Genomic DNA, 12177 nt, shown 5'->3' with positions numbered 1-12177 from the left:
CATAAAAAAGTCTGATTTTCCATGCTAAAAAATCAGTCGTTCGATTTGTAGCGAAATCTTTTCTTTTGGCAGTCATGTATCGTGAAGATTTTTTTTAGAATACAATACATTTGAGGATGCTCATATACACGCACACAGCGGCGGAGACAGACCCCAGGCAGCCCGGGCCGCTGCCTGGGGCGTGAGAGCAGCTGCCTTCGTGTATTGTACAGAACACTGTAGATACAGTGCGTCACTGTACACTGGCTGCCTGGGCGGCCCGGGGCGTGGCCACATCCTGGTGCCGCCACTGCACGCATACTCATCTCTATGAACATAGACGCTTCATATTCGACCGAACATCTCTTCCTGTTAAACTAATATCAATCAAAAAGTCTGAAATAAATCCAGAAAATGCAAGCACTGATGTTAAAGTCTAGAAGTTGGTCCACTGCAAACAACATAACCATCTTGAGCTATGCCCAGTTTGCTGCATCAACAAGATTAGCATCCATCCACCCGAAGAATCATCACTTTACCTACCAAATAAGCAGCGTCCCGGTCGGCCCGATCTGTTTTCTTCTCTCTTTATTCCCTCCCTATCCGACAAGCAAAGGTTATTCATGAAACGGCCAGCCGACACTCCTGCAGTCCTGCTACCTCGCTCTATGCATACGCTTCCATCAGGGCCTGGCTTCCATATGTGTAGTATAAATTCGAACCACCTCACACTAGTAGCCAAGAATTGGCATGCATTAAACCAACTCTTAGCCTTCTTCCGAGATAGTTCCCGCATTCCGATCCAGCATCAGGATAAGGCAGTGATAGATGCAAGCTAGCGTCGCGGGTCTAATGTCGACGGTTGTTGTTGCGTCTTGCACCCCTATGAGTCGCTCGCCCGTTCTGCCGTCTTCTTCCGGCACGTCGGCCAGCCGCTCTTGGAGGCCGGCGACAGCGACGGCGTTCCCTAATTCTCTCGCCGTCAAGTGCGGCCGGCCGACGTCTGTGGTACTCCGCGCTCACCCGGAGAAACAGCTGCCGGTGTTCAGCATCCCCCCCACCGGTACGTGAGACGCCCTCCACATTCATCCATCATGCATGTCAAATAGTAGTCTCGTTCATAGCTGTTGAAATCTGAACTCTTATGTGTGTGTATGTGTGTGTGTTCAGCCCTGCTGTACCCCGTGCAACCGCCGGACAGCAAGGAGCGGTGGGACATCAAGGAGGAGGAGAAGCACGTCAAGATATGGCTCCAGGTGCCCGGGCTCTCGGAGAACGACCTCGAGATCACCGCCGGCGAGGACATGCTCGAGATCAAGAGGAAGGCTGGCACCGGGGCCGGCGGCCGCGAGGAGTCGCCGGTGGAGGTGCACGGGGTGGGCTCCTTCCACGTCAGGCTTCTCATGACGAAGGAATACAACAGCGAGGACGTCACCGCGGAGCTCAAGGCCGGGATGCTGGAGATCACCATCGGCAAAGCCGACAACCGTGGCATCAAAAAACCAGTCGGGTTTGGGAAGAAAACCACGGCCCAGAACACGCCAGCCCAAGACAAGCCGAGCTCAAACAATGCCCAAGGTAATGGCGCCTCACCGAAAAATCAGAAGTGACCGGCCCAAACCGAACTTCAGTGCGTTTTCCCCTTTTCGTGTACTCACTTTCCCGTTCTTTCCCGTTCTTCTTTTGCGAAATAAGCAGCTTATGTTTGAAATGAGTGATGCACCGCTCGTTGTGGTGTGCGCTGTCGTGTGCGTATGGAGATTGTTTGTTCAAAATTGAGCTCTTTTACAGCACTTCAGAAATTAATATAGTCCGTTCATTTCTCCCGATCCAGTGGCCCGGATGATTTGGTGCTCCATCACTAATTCCAATCCAAATGAGCCTTCAGGAGGGCCAGCCCGGCACTATCACTTAGCTCACCACCTCGAGGCGCAGTTTCTCAGGTCCACGGCCACAAGCTTCCTTCAAGGGGATGATTTGCGAAAACTGGGACCCCACGGACGCTAACAAGTTGACGTTGTGGTGTGTGCTATCGTGTGCGTATGAGATCTTGGTTTGAAATTCGCAAAATCATTTATTTCCTGAAAGACCAATGGCTATACCATTAAGGATCAGATATCATTATAAAAACACACTTACAAAAATTAAAAAATGCATCCAAGTCCCTGGGGTTGTTGAAGTCTTCTTCCTCCTAGATCCATCGATGAATACAGTGTACGCAAAACTCGATGTCGCCTCTGAGCCTCCATCTGTGAAAAAACTTGTTGAAACATAGGAGTTTGTAAAATCGGCAGTCGGGAAGTAGGTGATGCAGAGCAGAAGACGTCCGCATTGCGGTCTATAGGGTAAATCACCACCTTGTAGAAGGAAACATCAGAAAGGGTCTGGAGAACGCACCAGATCCAGCATACTAAGTCGGGGGATGCAAACATCACATGCTCCCCGACAAAAGACGGCAACCATCATCGATAGGAACCAGAGATGGAGGATCAAGACAGAAAGCCACGACGCATATAACAATCCATATAACAAGAAGAAGGGACAAAGCGACAATAGAAACACCGGCAGACAAGATTAGATGGGGAGTTGCCGCACTGCCGCCTAGGTTGTGAGAGGCGCGCGCGGGGGGGGGGGGGGGGGGGGGCATAACAGCTAAAATCCACAAAACTATTTTGAAAAACTAAAACCTTCGAACAATTTGTTTCTTACACGAAAACATGTTGTTGTTGTTGTTGTTGTTTTTTTGCATTTGAGGACCCTTCAAGGAGTCTTTATATAGGGGAAATTCATTTTGGCTCTGGGTCTAAATGATCCCTATATCTGGACCTCTAAGTTTCATAGAGATATGTGTCTTCTCAAGTATTCTGGCATGTATACATGTTTCCCATTCTTTATGAACAATCACTGGACCCACGTATGAGCCATATTCAATGAACGTCCTTCTGTGTTCGTAGTACTGGTCACCACATGCCGCCACTGTCTAATCTGACAAGCCAAACCAGGGGTTTCCCTCGAAGCTCGATGGGACTGCCACCGTGACAATGCCCTCCAAAGAGGTTAGCGGCGTCCATAGACGTTGCTGCACCATCTGCGCAAAGGATTTCTCCTCGGCGGTAGTCCCTCGCACTCGGAGAGTAGGAGGCAGAAGCGCTCGTCGGAGAGGCCCACCAATGTAGAAGGAACTGCTGCCTCAGGCGAAACAAATCCAGGCACATTTACCGCACCCGTCCAACACAACCCGACTAGAGGAGCCGCCGGCGGCAAGGAGAGGATCGGGCATGCTAGCCGGATCCGCCGTCCGCCGCATGCCAGAGAACCAACACGCTATCATGCTCGCCTGCTCCACGCCCTAGCCGAAGACACCGACCGACCAGTCTTCCCGCGCGAGAGGACGAGAGAGCCCCTGTCGGTGCCGGCGCCGAGGAGGGAAGGGAACCGGCGGTGACCGAAGTTGGGCGCCCAGTGTGGCTAGAGGAGCGGCATGGGAGCGAGTTGCGTTTTTTAGAACCAAGAGAAGACTTCGAGGCACATAAAATTGACACCGAGACAAGTTGCGTTTACTCATCAGGTAAAATTCTGCTCGGCCACTAAAAATTGTGAAATCTTACCGCTTGGCATGGGTGGTTCGCTATCTCAAAAAATTGTGAAATCTTCTTCGAACCGTGCCACCAATACCATGTATAGTACCTGTCAGTTGGGATTAAATTAGAGCGACCCGACCCGGCAGAAAGAAGCTGCCATATTAAAGCGGTCCTATACCAAAAGTACATTTCTACACCCAGGAGCAAATGCTCCTGGTATGAACAGTATAATTAAAAAATAGAAAAAATATTTAAAAAATTCTTAAATTTTTTTGTAACATACTTTCACAAATGTTTGTTGCGCATGCAAAATTTCATCGCGAAATTACATTGGTGGAAGGTGTGCCAAAAAAACTGAGCTCCAAAATGCTTTTATAAGTAACATTTTTAGAGCCTCGATTTTCTTTACCACACCTTCCACCAATGTGATTTTGCGATGAAATTTTGCATGCACATCAAACATTTGTGAAAGTATGCCAAAAAAAATTCAGAACTTTTTGAAATATTTTTGAATTTATTTGATGCTACTGTTCACATCAGGAGCATTTGCTCCTAGGTGTAGAAACTCCACGTCCTTCATACACCATGTATAGTAGTACCTGACAGTTGGTGATGATGGAAGGAAGGAAACGTGGAGGAACGTTCCACCCAAACTTCCATGCTACATGTATCTTCACGTATCTCTATTCTTAAAGGAGTTGGTAGTATGGTATCCTGATTTATTTTCATGTTTTTGCCTCACTTCCCATCATCTCTTTTCATTGGATTTCCCCCCCTCTCATTCAAAAACCAAATCCCATTAAAAGAGAGATCTTGTTTCATGCTTGTTTTGGCAGGTGATTATTCTATTAATCACGTAAATAATAAGTAATTAAGAATTTAGAATCGCACCATATATGTGAGATCACCTCCTAAAAGACACGCATAAGATTTTTCTCGAAAATCTTCCAAAGCAAAATCAGATATTTCTCAATAACAAATTGCTAATCCCGCGCACTATAACATTTATTATTACCGTTATTTCTACTATTACAATCATAAGTTTTCGAATACAAAAAAAAATAACATTTTTTTTCTTATGGGCATACACATCCGCGTGCCCCTATGGAGGAATGACATGCATGACACCATGGAGGACTGTAACATCCCAAAATTCTAAATTTTGGATTGTTATACAAATTAAGTAAATTTGGATTATTTTGTTGTGATGTTGTTTGAAACTGTGTGGAGTTTTATTTCCTAAGTTGACTTTATAATACAAATAGTTTTTGCTTAAATTATCTGGCCAAAATAAAAAGGTTCACAGGACTCCATATGATTCCAGACATTAGTACGAATTTTATGGTATTTTAAAATTTCATTTGGATATGTTTAGCACCACAAAACCACTTTTTTTTAGAATCCCACAAAACCTTTTTTTTTACGTGCAACTCCTGTATGTGGAGCTGTGTCTCGGCGGCTCGGAAAGTTTCGATTTCTCACGACGAAACCCCAGCGTACTTGACGAACGGAAAATACTGAATCGATTTGATGGCTACAGGCTCGTGTCGAGCCTGTTGTATACTTTGTATTGCTTTGCTTTTTTGTTGTAGTACAATTACAAGGGGCTGCTACATGTATATATAGCAGGCTAGACTAGCTCGTTACATGACCGACACGGCTAGCAATCCTAATCGTACTTAGACTACTAATCCCAGTCGGACACAAGGTGTGCTTATGTCTAACATTCACCTCCCTAAGCACAACTTTCTTGTTACCACCTGGATCCCAAATGCGAGTGTTGCTACTCATAGGCACTGTTTTTGCCGTTTCTTGTAGCACTTCGGGGATCATCTTTCTTGTCATTGGCTCGTCCATAGCTTGATGCCAACGCTTTTTCTTGATCGCGTCTTCAATCTTCACCTGTTCTTCGGTGATTGATGAACTGTCTTTTGGATCATTTAGGGGACATCTTTTGAACCCGAGTGAGACCAAACTTTGGTCTAACTTTGAGTTCCAAGCTCTTGGCACTTGCTTTAGCCCGTAAAGTGCCTTCTTGAGCTTGTACACTTTCACTTCTCCTCCTTTCTTCTCGTAGCTGAGGGGTTGTTCCACGTACACTTCTTCTGTGAGGTCACCGTTGAGGAAAGCGGATTTAACATCCATGTGATGAACCTTCCAATCCTCTTGTGCTGCCAAAGCTAGGAGCACTCTCACCATCTTAATTCGAGCAACCGGTGCAAACACCTCCTCATAGTCAACTCCTTGACGTTGTACGTAGCCCTTTGCAACGAGTCTTGCTTTGTACTTCACAATGGCACCCTTCGTTTCCTTCTTTAACTTGTAAACCCACTTCAAACCTATCGCCTTTTGGTTCACAGGTCGGGTTACCAAAGTCCACGTGCCATTGCTCTCGATCGCCTTCATCTCCTCATCCATGGCGTGCATCCAACTTGAACTTTTGCTCGCCTCTACGAAGTTCGCCGGCTCCTCAACTCCGAGTAAACACAAATCGGAGTACTCGAGCGTAACTGGCTTTGCGTACCTGTAGACTTTCTTGAGGGCTTGGTAGCGACGAGGCCCGGAAGAATCCGTTGTGGCTTGCGAAGGAGGCGACACAAATTGTGTCGGCGTCGATGCACTTGAGGAAGACGGTTGAGTCTCGGGCGTGGTAGATGCTGGGTCGTTGGCATCCACGTCGTCGGCGTAGTCATCGTGATCGTGACCATCATCTTGATTGTCATCATCACTATGTGCCTCATTGTCGATGTCGTTGCCGAGATCTCTACCCGTGTCTTGCGCGTCGTTGTCGCTATCACCTTGCAACCCATGCGCGTTGTCGTTGGTGTCGGCACCATGATGATCACTATCATTGTAGTCACCTTGGTTGGGCGTCTTGCCAACCACCTGGACGTCCTCCCCTGCATCATCATCAGTTGGAAATTCAACTGTGAATATGTTACTGTTTGGAGCATCATCGGCTGCTGCGCTCCAATTCCACGCTTGGTTTTCTTCAAACACGACGTCGCGTGAAATCCGTAGACGCTTGGTTCGTGGATCGTAGAAGCGCTATGCCTTGGTGCCGGAACTCCTCTCGTATCGGATGAACACCATCTTGGTGCTACGATCGGCGAGCTTTGAGAGATGCGGCTCCGCCGTCTTCACATGCGCCACTCACCAAAACGTCCGTAGATGAGACACATTCGGCTTCCATCCGTAAATTGCTTCATACGGAATCTTGCCGATCATTGCCTTCATTGGAGTCCGGTTGAGAAGATAGACCGCCGTCGAGACAGCTTCTCCCCAAAAAGTCCCTGGCAAGTTCTTGCTCTTAAGTAAACTTCTCGCCATGTCAACGATGGTTCGATTGCGCCTTTCAACAACCCCGTTCTGCTACGGCATATAAGGTGCCGTGAGGAACCTCTTTATGCCGGAATTGACTGACTCAGCGTCGCTGTCTGTCATCGTAGATCGTCGAGGCTATAGATACCAATTTCACAAGTTGCAGATGGAGGAAACTGAATCGGTGAACGACTATGCCATGCATCTGACTACTTTGGTGGGAGAGATCTGCGCGCTTGGTGCAAAGCTCGACGAGACCGAGATTGCGGAGAAGTTTTTCAGTTCAGTGACTGATAAATTCGCGTACATCATCGGCATGCTCGAGCAGCTTTACGACATCGATGACATGACCATAACGGAGGCGATCGGGCGCGTGCGGACATGGGAAGAGAATGCTCGTGGCTGTCGGAAAGGCAAAGGAGGAGGTAGTGACCAACTCATGTACTCGCGCGCAGATTGGGAGTCCCCAAGTAGCAAAGGAAGGTGCAACATTGGCGAAGGCTTAAGCAACGTGAAGCGCGGCGGACAAACCGGAAAAAGCAAGCCACAAGGTCGTTGTAAGGCGGACCAATCTAAAGAGCAGAAGCCACGGAACTTGGATATGTCCGAGGTCAAGTGCTATAATTGCAACGAGATGGGTCACTTTGGGAAGGATTGTCCGGAGCCTAACAAGCGGGAGATCAAGGCAAATTTGGCGAAGCGGGAAGACGAATGTCTAGGTCTTCTGATGGCCAAAGTTTGTGATCTCGTCCAAACAGTGGTTGTGAGACCAAACCGGAAGGTGCTACTTCATGAGGAAAAAGTAACACCAAAGTTATCCATAAGACAGAACGTGCCGTGGTATCTAGACACGGGTGCCAGTAACCACATGACGGGGTGCAAGGAGAAGTTCCTCGAGCTAGAATATGATGTTCAAGGCTCGGTCAAGTTCGGTGATGGTTCAAATGTGGACATTTGTGGGCAAGGTTCTGTCCTCTTCGAGGGTCTCACAGAAGAACATCGCATACTCACCGGAGTATACTACATCTCAAGGCTTCGCAACAACATCATCTCTGTCGGGAAACTTGATGAGAATGGATGCAAGGTGGATATTGAGAACGGAGTGATGACGATCTTTGACAATCTCCGAAACGTGCTAGCACGTGTGAATCGCACTCGGAACAGGCTCTATATCATCAACCTTGATCAATCTCAACCAGAGTATTGGCTCGCCAAGAGTGATGATGATGCATGGTTATGGCATGCTAGATTTGGACACGTTAACTTCTAGGCCTTGAAGAAGATGTCGAAGATGGAGATGGTATTTGGGATGCCGTTAATCGACCATGTTGATCGAGTATGTGATGGGTGCTTGGTTAGAGAACAGCATCGCAGGCCATTCCCTGCTTAGTCTACCTATTGTGCAAGTGATGCACTCGAGCTGCTCCATGGTGATCTATGCCCTATCACCCCAGAACTCACGGAGGAAAGAAGTACTTCTTCCTTATGGTAGATGACTACTCGAGATACATGTGGGTCGTTCTCCTACGATCTAAAGATGAGGCGTTTGAAGCGTTTAAGAAGCTGAAGGCTGCAACGGAGATGGAACACAAGCTGAAGGTTCGTGCTCTACGGACAGATCGCGGCGGAGAGTTTACGTCGAACGAGTCCAACGACTACTGCAAGAAGATTGGCATAAAGAGGTTCCTCACGGCACCTTGTACGCCGCAGCAGAACGGGGTTGTTGAAAGGCGCAATCGAACCATCGTTGACATGGCGAGAAGTTTACTCAAGAGGAAGAACTTGCCACGGACTTTTTGGGGAGAAGCTGTCTCGACGGCGGTCTATCTTCTCAACCGGACTCCAACGAAGGCAGTGATCAGCAAGATTCCGTATGAAGCAATTTACGGATGGAAGCCGAATGTGTCTCATCTACGGACGTTCGGGTGCGTGGCACATGTGAAGACGGCGGAGCCGCATCTCTCAAAGCTCGCCGATCGTAGCACCAAGATGGTGTTCATCAGATACGAGAGGAGTTCCGGCACCAAGGCATACCGCTTCTACGATCCACGAACCAATACTACAAAAAAAGACACTTCCATGATGATACGTGTTTGTCACAGTAGGTCACGTTTTCTGTCATGCATGTACATCCATGACAAATTTATGACAGAATCAAGATAGTCATACCTGTGCTGTCGTAGAAGTGTTCCATGACATCACCAAAATTATCATCACGGAAGTGTCCACTTCCATGACGATAAATCGCGCGTCACAGAAGTGCTTTCGTCAAGGGTGACCGACATGTGGCATCCATCGTAACGGAACGCCGTTAAGCTATCGGGTCGGGTTTTGGATCCGATAACCCGTTAACAGCCCCGACCAATGGGGATTTTCCACGTGTAAATTCATCATTGGCTGGAGGAAACACGTGTCGGCTCATCGCTGGGATAGATGTCATCCACTCATTGGACAGAAGGCACCTATGATACGTCGACACGTGGCACGGCCCAACAGAGGCCCATTCCTGTGAAAAGGCCGGCCCGTTTGACTTGGTCAAAAGGTGGCGGGCCGCCCATGGAAAGCCTGTTAACGGCCTGTTCGCATATAGCCCATTTACAGCCCGCTAACCCAAGGCCCGTTACGCCCTATTCGAATTAGGCCCAGTAGCGTCATCTGGGCCATCCAATATGATTCCAGCCCATTTTCACTTCTGGCCCATGTATGGCCCATGACGTCTTTCGGCCCATATGAGGCCCTATGTAACTCTTGGCCTATTAACGGCCCGTGGTGAAACTGACCCGTAATGAACAGTGTATCACTTTACACCCATTAATGGCCCGTGGTGAAACTGGCCCGTAAAGAACAGTGTATCACTTTATACCCATTAACGGCGCGTTATTCCGTTGGGCCGTTTCCAGCCCATGTTATCTTTCGGCCTTCTCAGAGCCCATTTATTCTTGGGCTATTTTCCAGCATTCGTTTACTTACGGCCTGTTACTATCATTTTCTGCTTGTGGGCCAAATTCAGCCCATGGTTACAGTCGGCCCGTTTGTGGTCCGTTAATACGTTGGGCCGTTTTCATAGCGTTATCAAATACGGCCTAGTAACGATGGCCCATTATGGTCGGCCCATGAATGGACGATTCCAACTCTAGCCCGTTTACGGCCAGAATGCGGTTTGTTTGGCCCATGTTTGGCCAATCGATCATACGGCCCGTATAAGGCCCATTGATGATACGACCCGTAGAAGGCCCATTGTTTCTACGGCCCGTAGAAGGCCCATTGTTTCTACGGCCCGAAGAAGGCCCACTGTTTCTACGGCCCGTAGAAGGCCCACTGTTTCTACGGCCCGTAGGAGGCCCAGTGTCACTACAGTAAATATTAGCCCATGGTTATTGTGGCCTAGTTTTAAAAAATAGGTTATTGCAGCCACTAGCAAACCGCAGAAAAAGAACTGCACTGACTACAAGCAAACAAATAAACAAGACAACAAGGAAATAAATAAGCAAGCAACTTACACTAGGCTATCACGGCTATTACACATATTACATCCACTGGGCATCAAAGTTCGCCACCAGTGCAAATATAGGGAACACAGCAGCATATAAACGCCGCAGCAAAACAAGTCCAGAACTGAAACCACTTCAGAAGAGCTCAAGAAACAATATCCTGGGTACCCATAATGCTGGCAAGATGCTTAGCAAGCTTATTAACTTTCTCTTGTTTGGCGCTTAAGTCCTCCAGCGCTTGCTGTTGCACCAGAAAGTATGCATCTGAATTCTGCAGGGACTTCCTCAGTCCTTCGGCTTCCTGTCGCATAACATCTGATCGATGTCTTTCAACTTGAAGTTGAGACTCAAGAAGCCGAACTGATTCAGGAAACGAGTTCGAAGAGCTGGTGCCAGCAGTGGTAGCCAGTAACTCGAACACTACATCAAGACAGGACTTTGGGGTTGTCTCAGTGTCTTCAGTATAGTTTTTATCAGCTTTCTTGGAGACCAACAGGGATGTCTCACTATCTTGAACCTTATCTGCATTACTTCCTTTACCATTGCATAACAGGGTACTCTTCTCCAATATTTTATCCGCGTTCTAAAAGAGAAACAAACAAACACATCTCAGGTTTACAATGTAGTATATGAAACTCATTTTGGTAAACCAGTTCAGTAGTAAGGTGGACATGATAACAACATGAAACAAACATATATCTATGTAGTATGGTCACTGTATGGTCTATATCATTCTAGTTTATGTTGCCAATCAAGATAGATACAGTTCGAATCATATCTATTTAAGACAAAGCAGCATAGACAGAATATAAGTGTGGGAAACTACACAACAATAACAACACTTGTAATGTGCATGGCATGAGAACATAACTGTTTATTCAATTGAAACTGAAATCAACATAGAGCAAGTTACAACAGCAAACAACCAAACACGTTGAAGAAACAGGTTTAAAACATACCTGTTGCGCCATTGGAGTTTCAATTGCTTCCATCAAATTTGAAATTAGTTGGTATCAGTAAATACAGTGATGCAAGAGCAAAGTAGTATGAACCATAGCTACGGAACCTGACCTGAGAACAATTCTTCTTCTGCTTTAAGCGTTGACTTCGGGTTCGGAGTGGTGGTCCTCGTGATTTGGGCACTGCAGTTGCCTTACTAACTGCTCGTGTTTGGGTGCTCTGTGGTGGAGACGGTGCTGTGTCAACCGGAATTGGGTGTCTATCTGCTGGGGTTGGGGTTAGAAGGGGTGTAGCTGGTTCTCTATCCAACTGGGTAGGGGTACAATCTGCATGAGTGTGGGTTATGTGTGGTGGGGCTGGTTATTGGGCAAGTACAACCGTGGTTCTATCTGCATCGACAGGTAGCACGATCTTTTCTGAAGACCGTGTTTTTACTCCCACAGATACTGCCATCACTCCCTCCAATTGAAATGGCTGATAAACAAGAAAAGTAATTGAATGTACAGACATTGTAAGATAGACAGGTGCAATGGATAGTAGGGAAGAAAACAGGGCATGAAATAATTCACATTTATGTTGTCTAAGCAAACGGAATAGCAGGACATAATTTCATATATGTGATGGCTAACTAAACAGGATAGCATGACACAATTTCACATGTATGATGGCTAACCAAACAGGATAGAATGACATACTTCAAAATATGATGACTATGTAAACAGGATGACATGATATAACTATACGATGTGTCTATTAAAGTGGTTGGCATGCCATAAATCACAAACATGCCGTCGATGGAAACATGATGGCATGATATAATTCACGGATAGAATGACATAATTTAA

General features: G+C 47.0%; 2 protein-coding genes across 2 annotated transcripts; one reads left to right on the top strand and one right to left on the bottom strand.

The window, feature by feature from the left end:
- Nucleotides 1–709: 709 nt before the first annotated feature.
- Nucleotides 710–1823, top strand: LOC109763663 (uncharacterized). Its single transcript, XM_040388427.3, has 2 exons — nucleotides 710–1042; nucleotides 1150–1823. The coding sequence occupies exons 1-2, from the start codon at nucleotides 808–810 to the stop codon at nucleotides 1587–1589; spliced, it is 675 nt and encodes a 224-aa protein (XP_040244361.1). The 5' UTR covers nucleotides 710–807; the 3' UTR covers nucleotides 1590–1823.
- Nucleotides 1824–2049: 226 nt separating this feature from the next.
- LOC141022833 (uncharacterized) lies at nucleotides 2050–6890 on the bottom strand. The gene is made up of 3 exons (XM_073499102.1): nucleotides 6782–6890; nucleotides 5537–6460; nucleotides 2050–2060 (listed from the first exon to the last, which is right to left on the bottom strand). Exons 1-3 carry the CDS (start codon nucleotides 6888–6890, stop codon nucleotides 2050–2052), a joined length of 1044 nt encoding a protein of 347 aa, XP_073355203.1.
- Nucleotides 6891–12177: the final 5287 nt, after the last annotated feature.

Source organism: Aegilops tauschii, chromosome 5 (genome assembly GCF_002575655.3).
Source record: "Aegilops tauschii subsp. strangulata cultivar AL8/78 chromosome 5, Aet v6.0, whole genome shotgun sequence".
Classification (NCBI taxonomy): domain Eukaryota; kingdom Viridiplantae; phylum Streptophyta; class Magnoliopsida; order Poales; family Poaceae; genus Aegilops; species Aegilops tauschii.
Note: the sequence above shows the minus strand (reverse complement) of the source record. Positions and strands in the feature narration are given on the sequence as shown.

Coding starts and splice junctions, on each gene's coding strand:
- LOC109763663 (XM_040388427.3), top strand. CDS start 808: ATGCAAGCTAGCGTCGCGGGTCTAATGTCGACGGTTGTTGTTGCGTCT. Junction 1,043..1,149: donor GTTCAGCATCCCCCCCACCG/GTACGTGAGACG, acceptor GTGTGTGTTCAG/CCCTGCTGTACCCCGTGCAA.
- LOC141022833 (XM_073499102.1), bottom strand. CDS start 6,890: ATGGCGAGAAGTTTACTTAAGAGCAAGAACTTGCCAGGGACTTTTTGG. Junction 6,461..6,781: donor TCCAATGAAGGCAATGATCG/GCAAGATTCCGT, acceptor ATGATGATGCAG/GGGAGGACGTCCAGGTGGTT.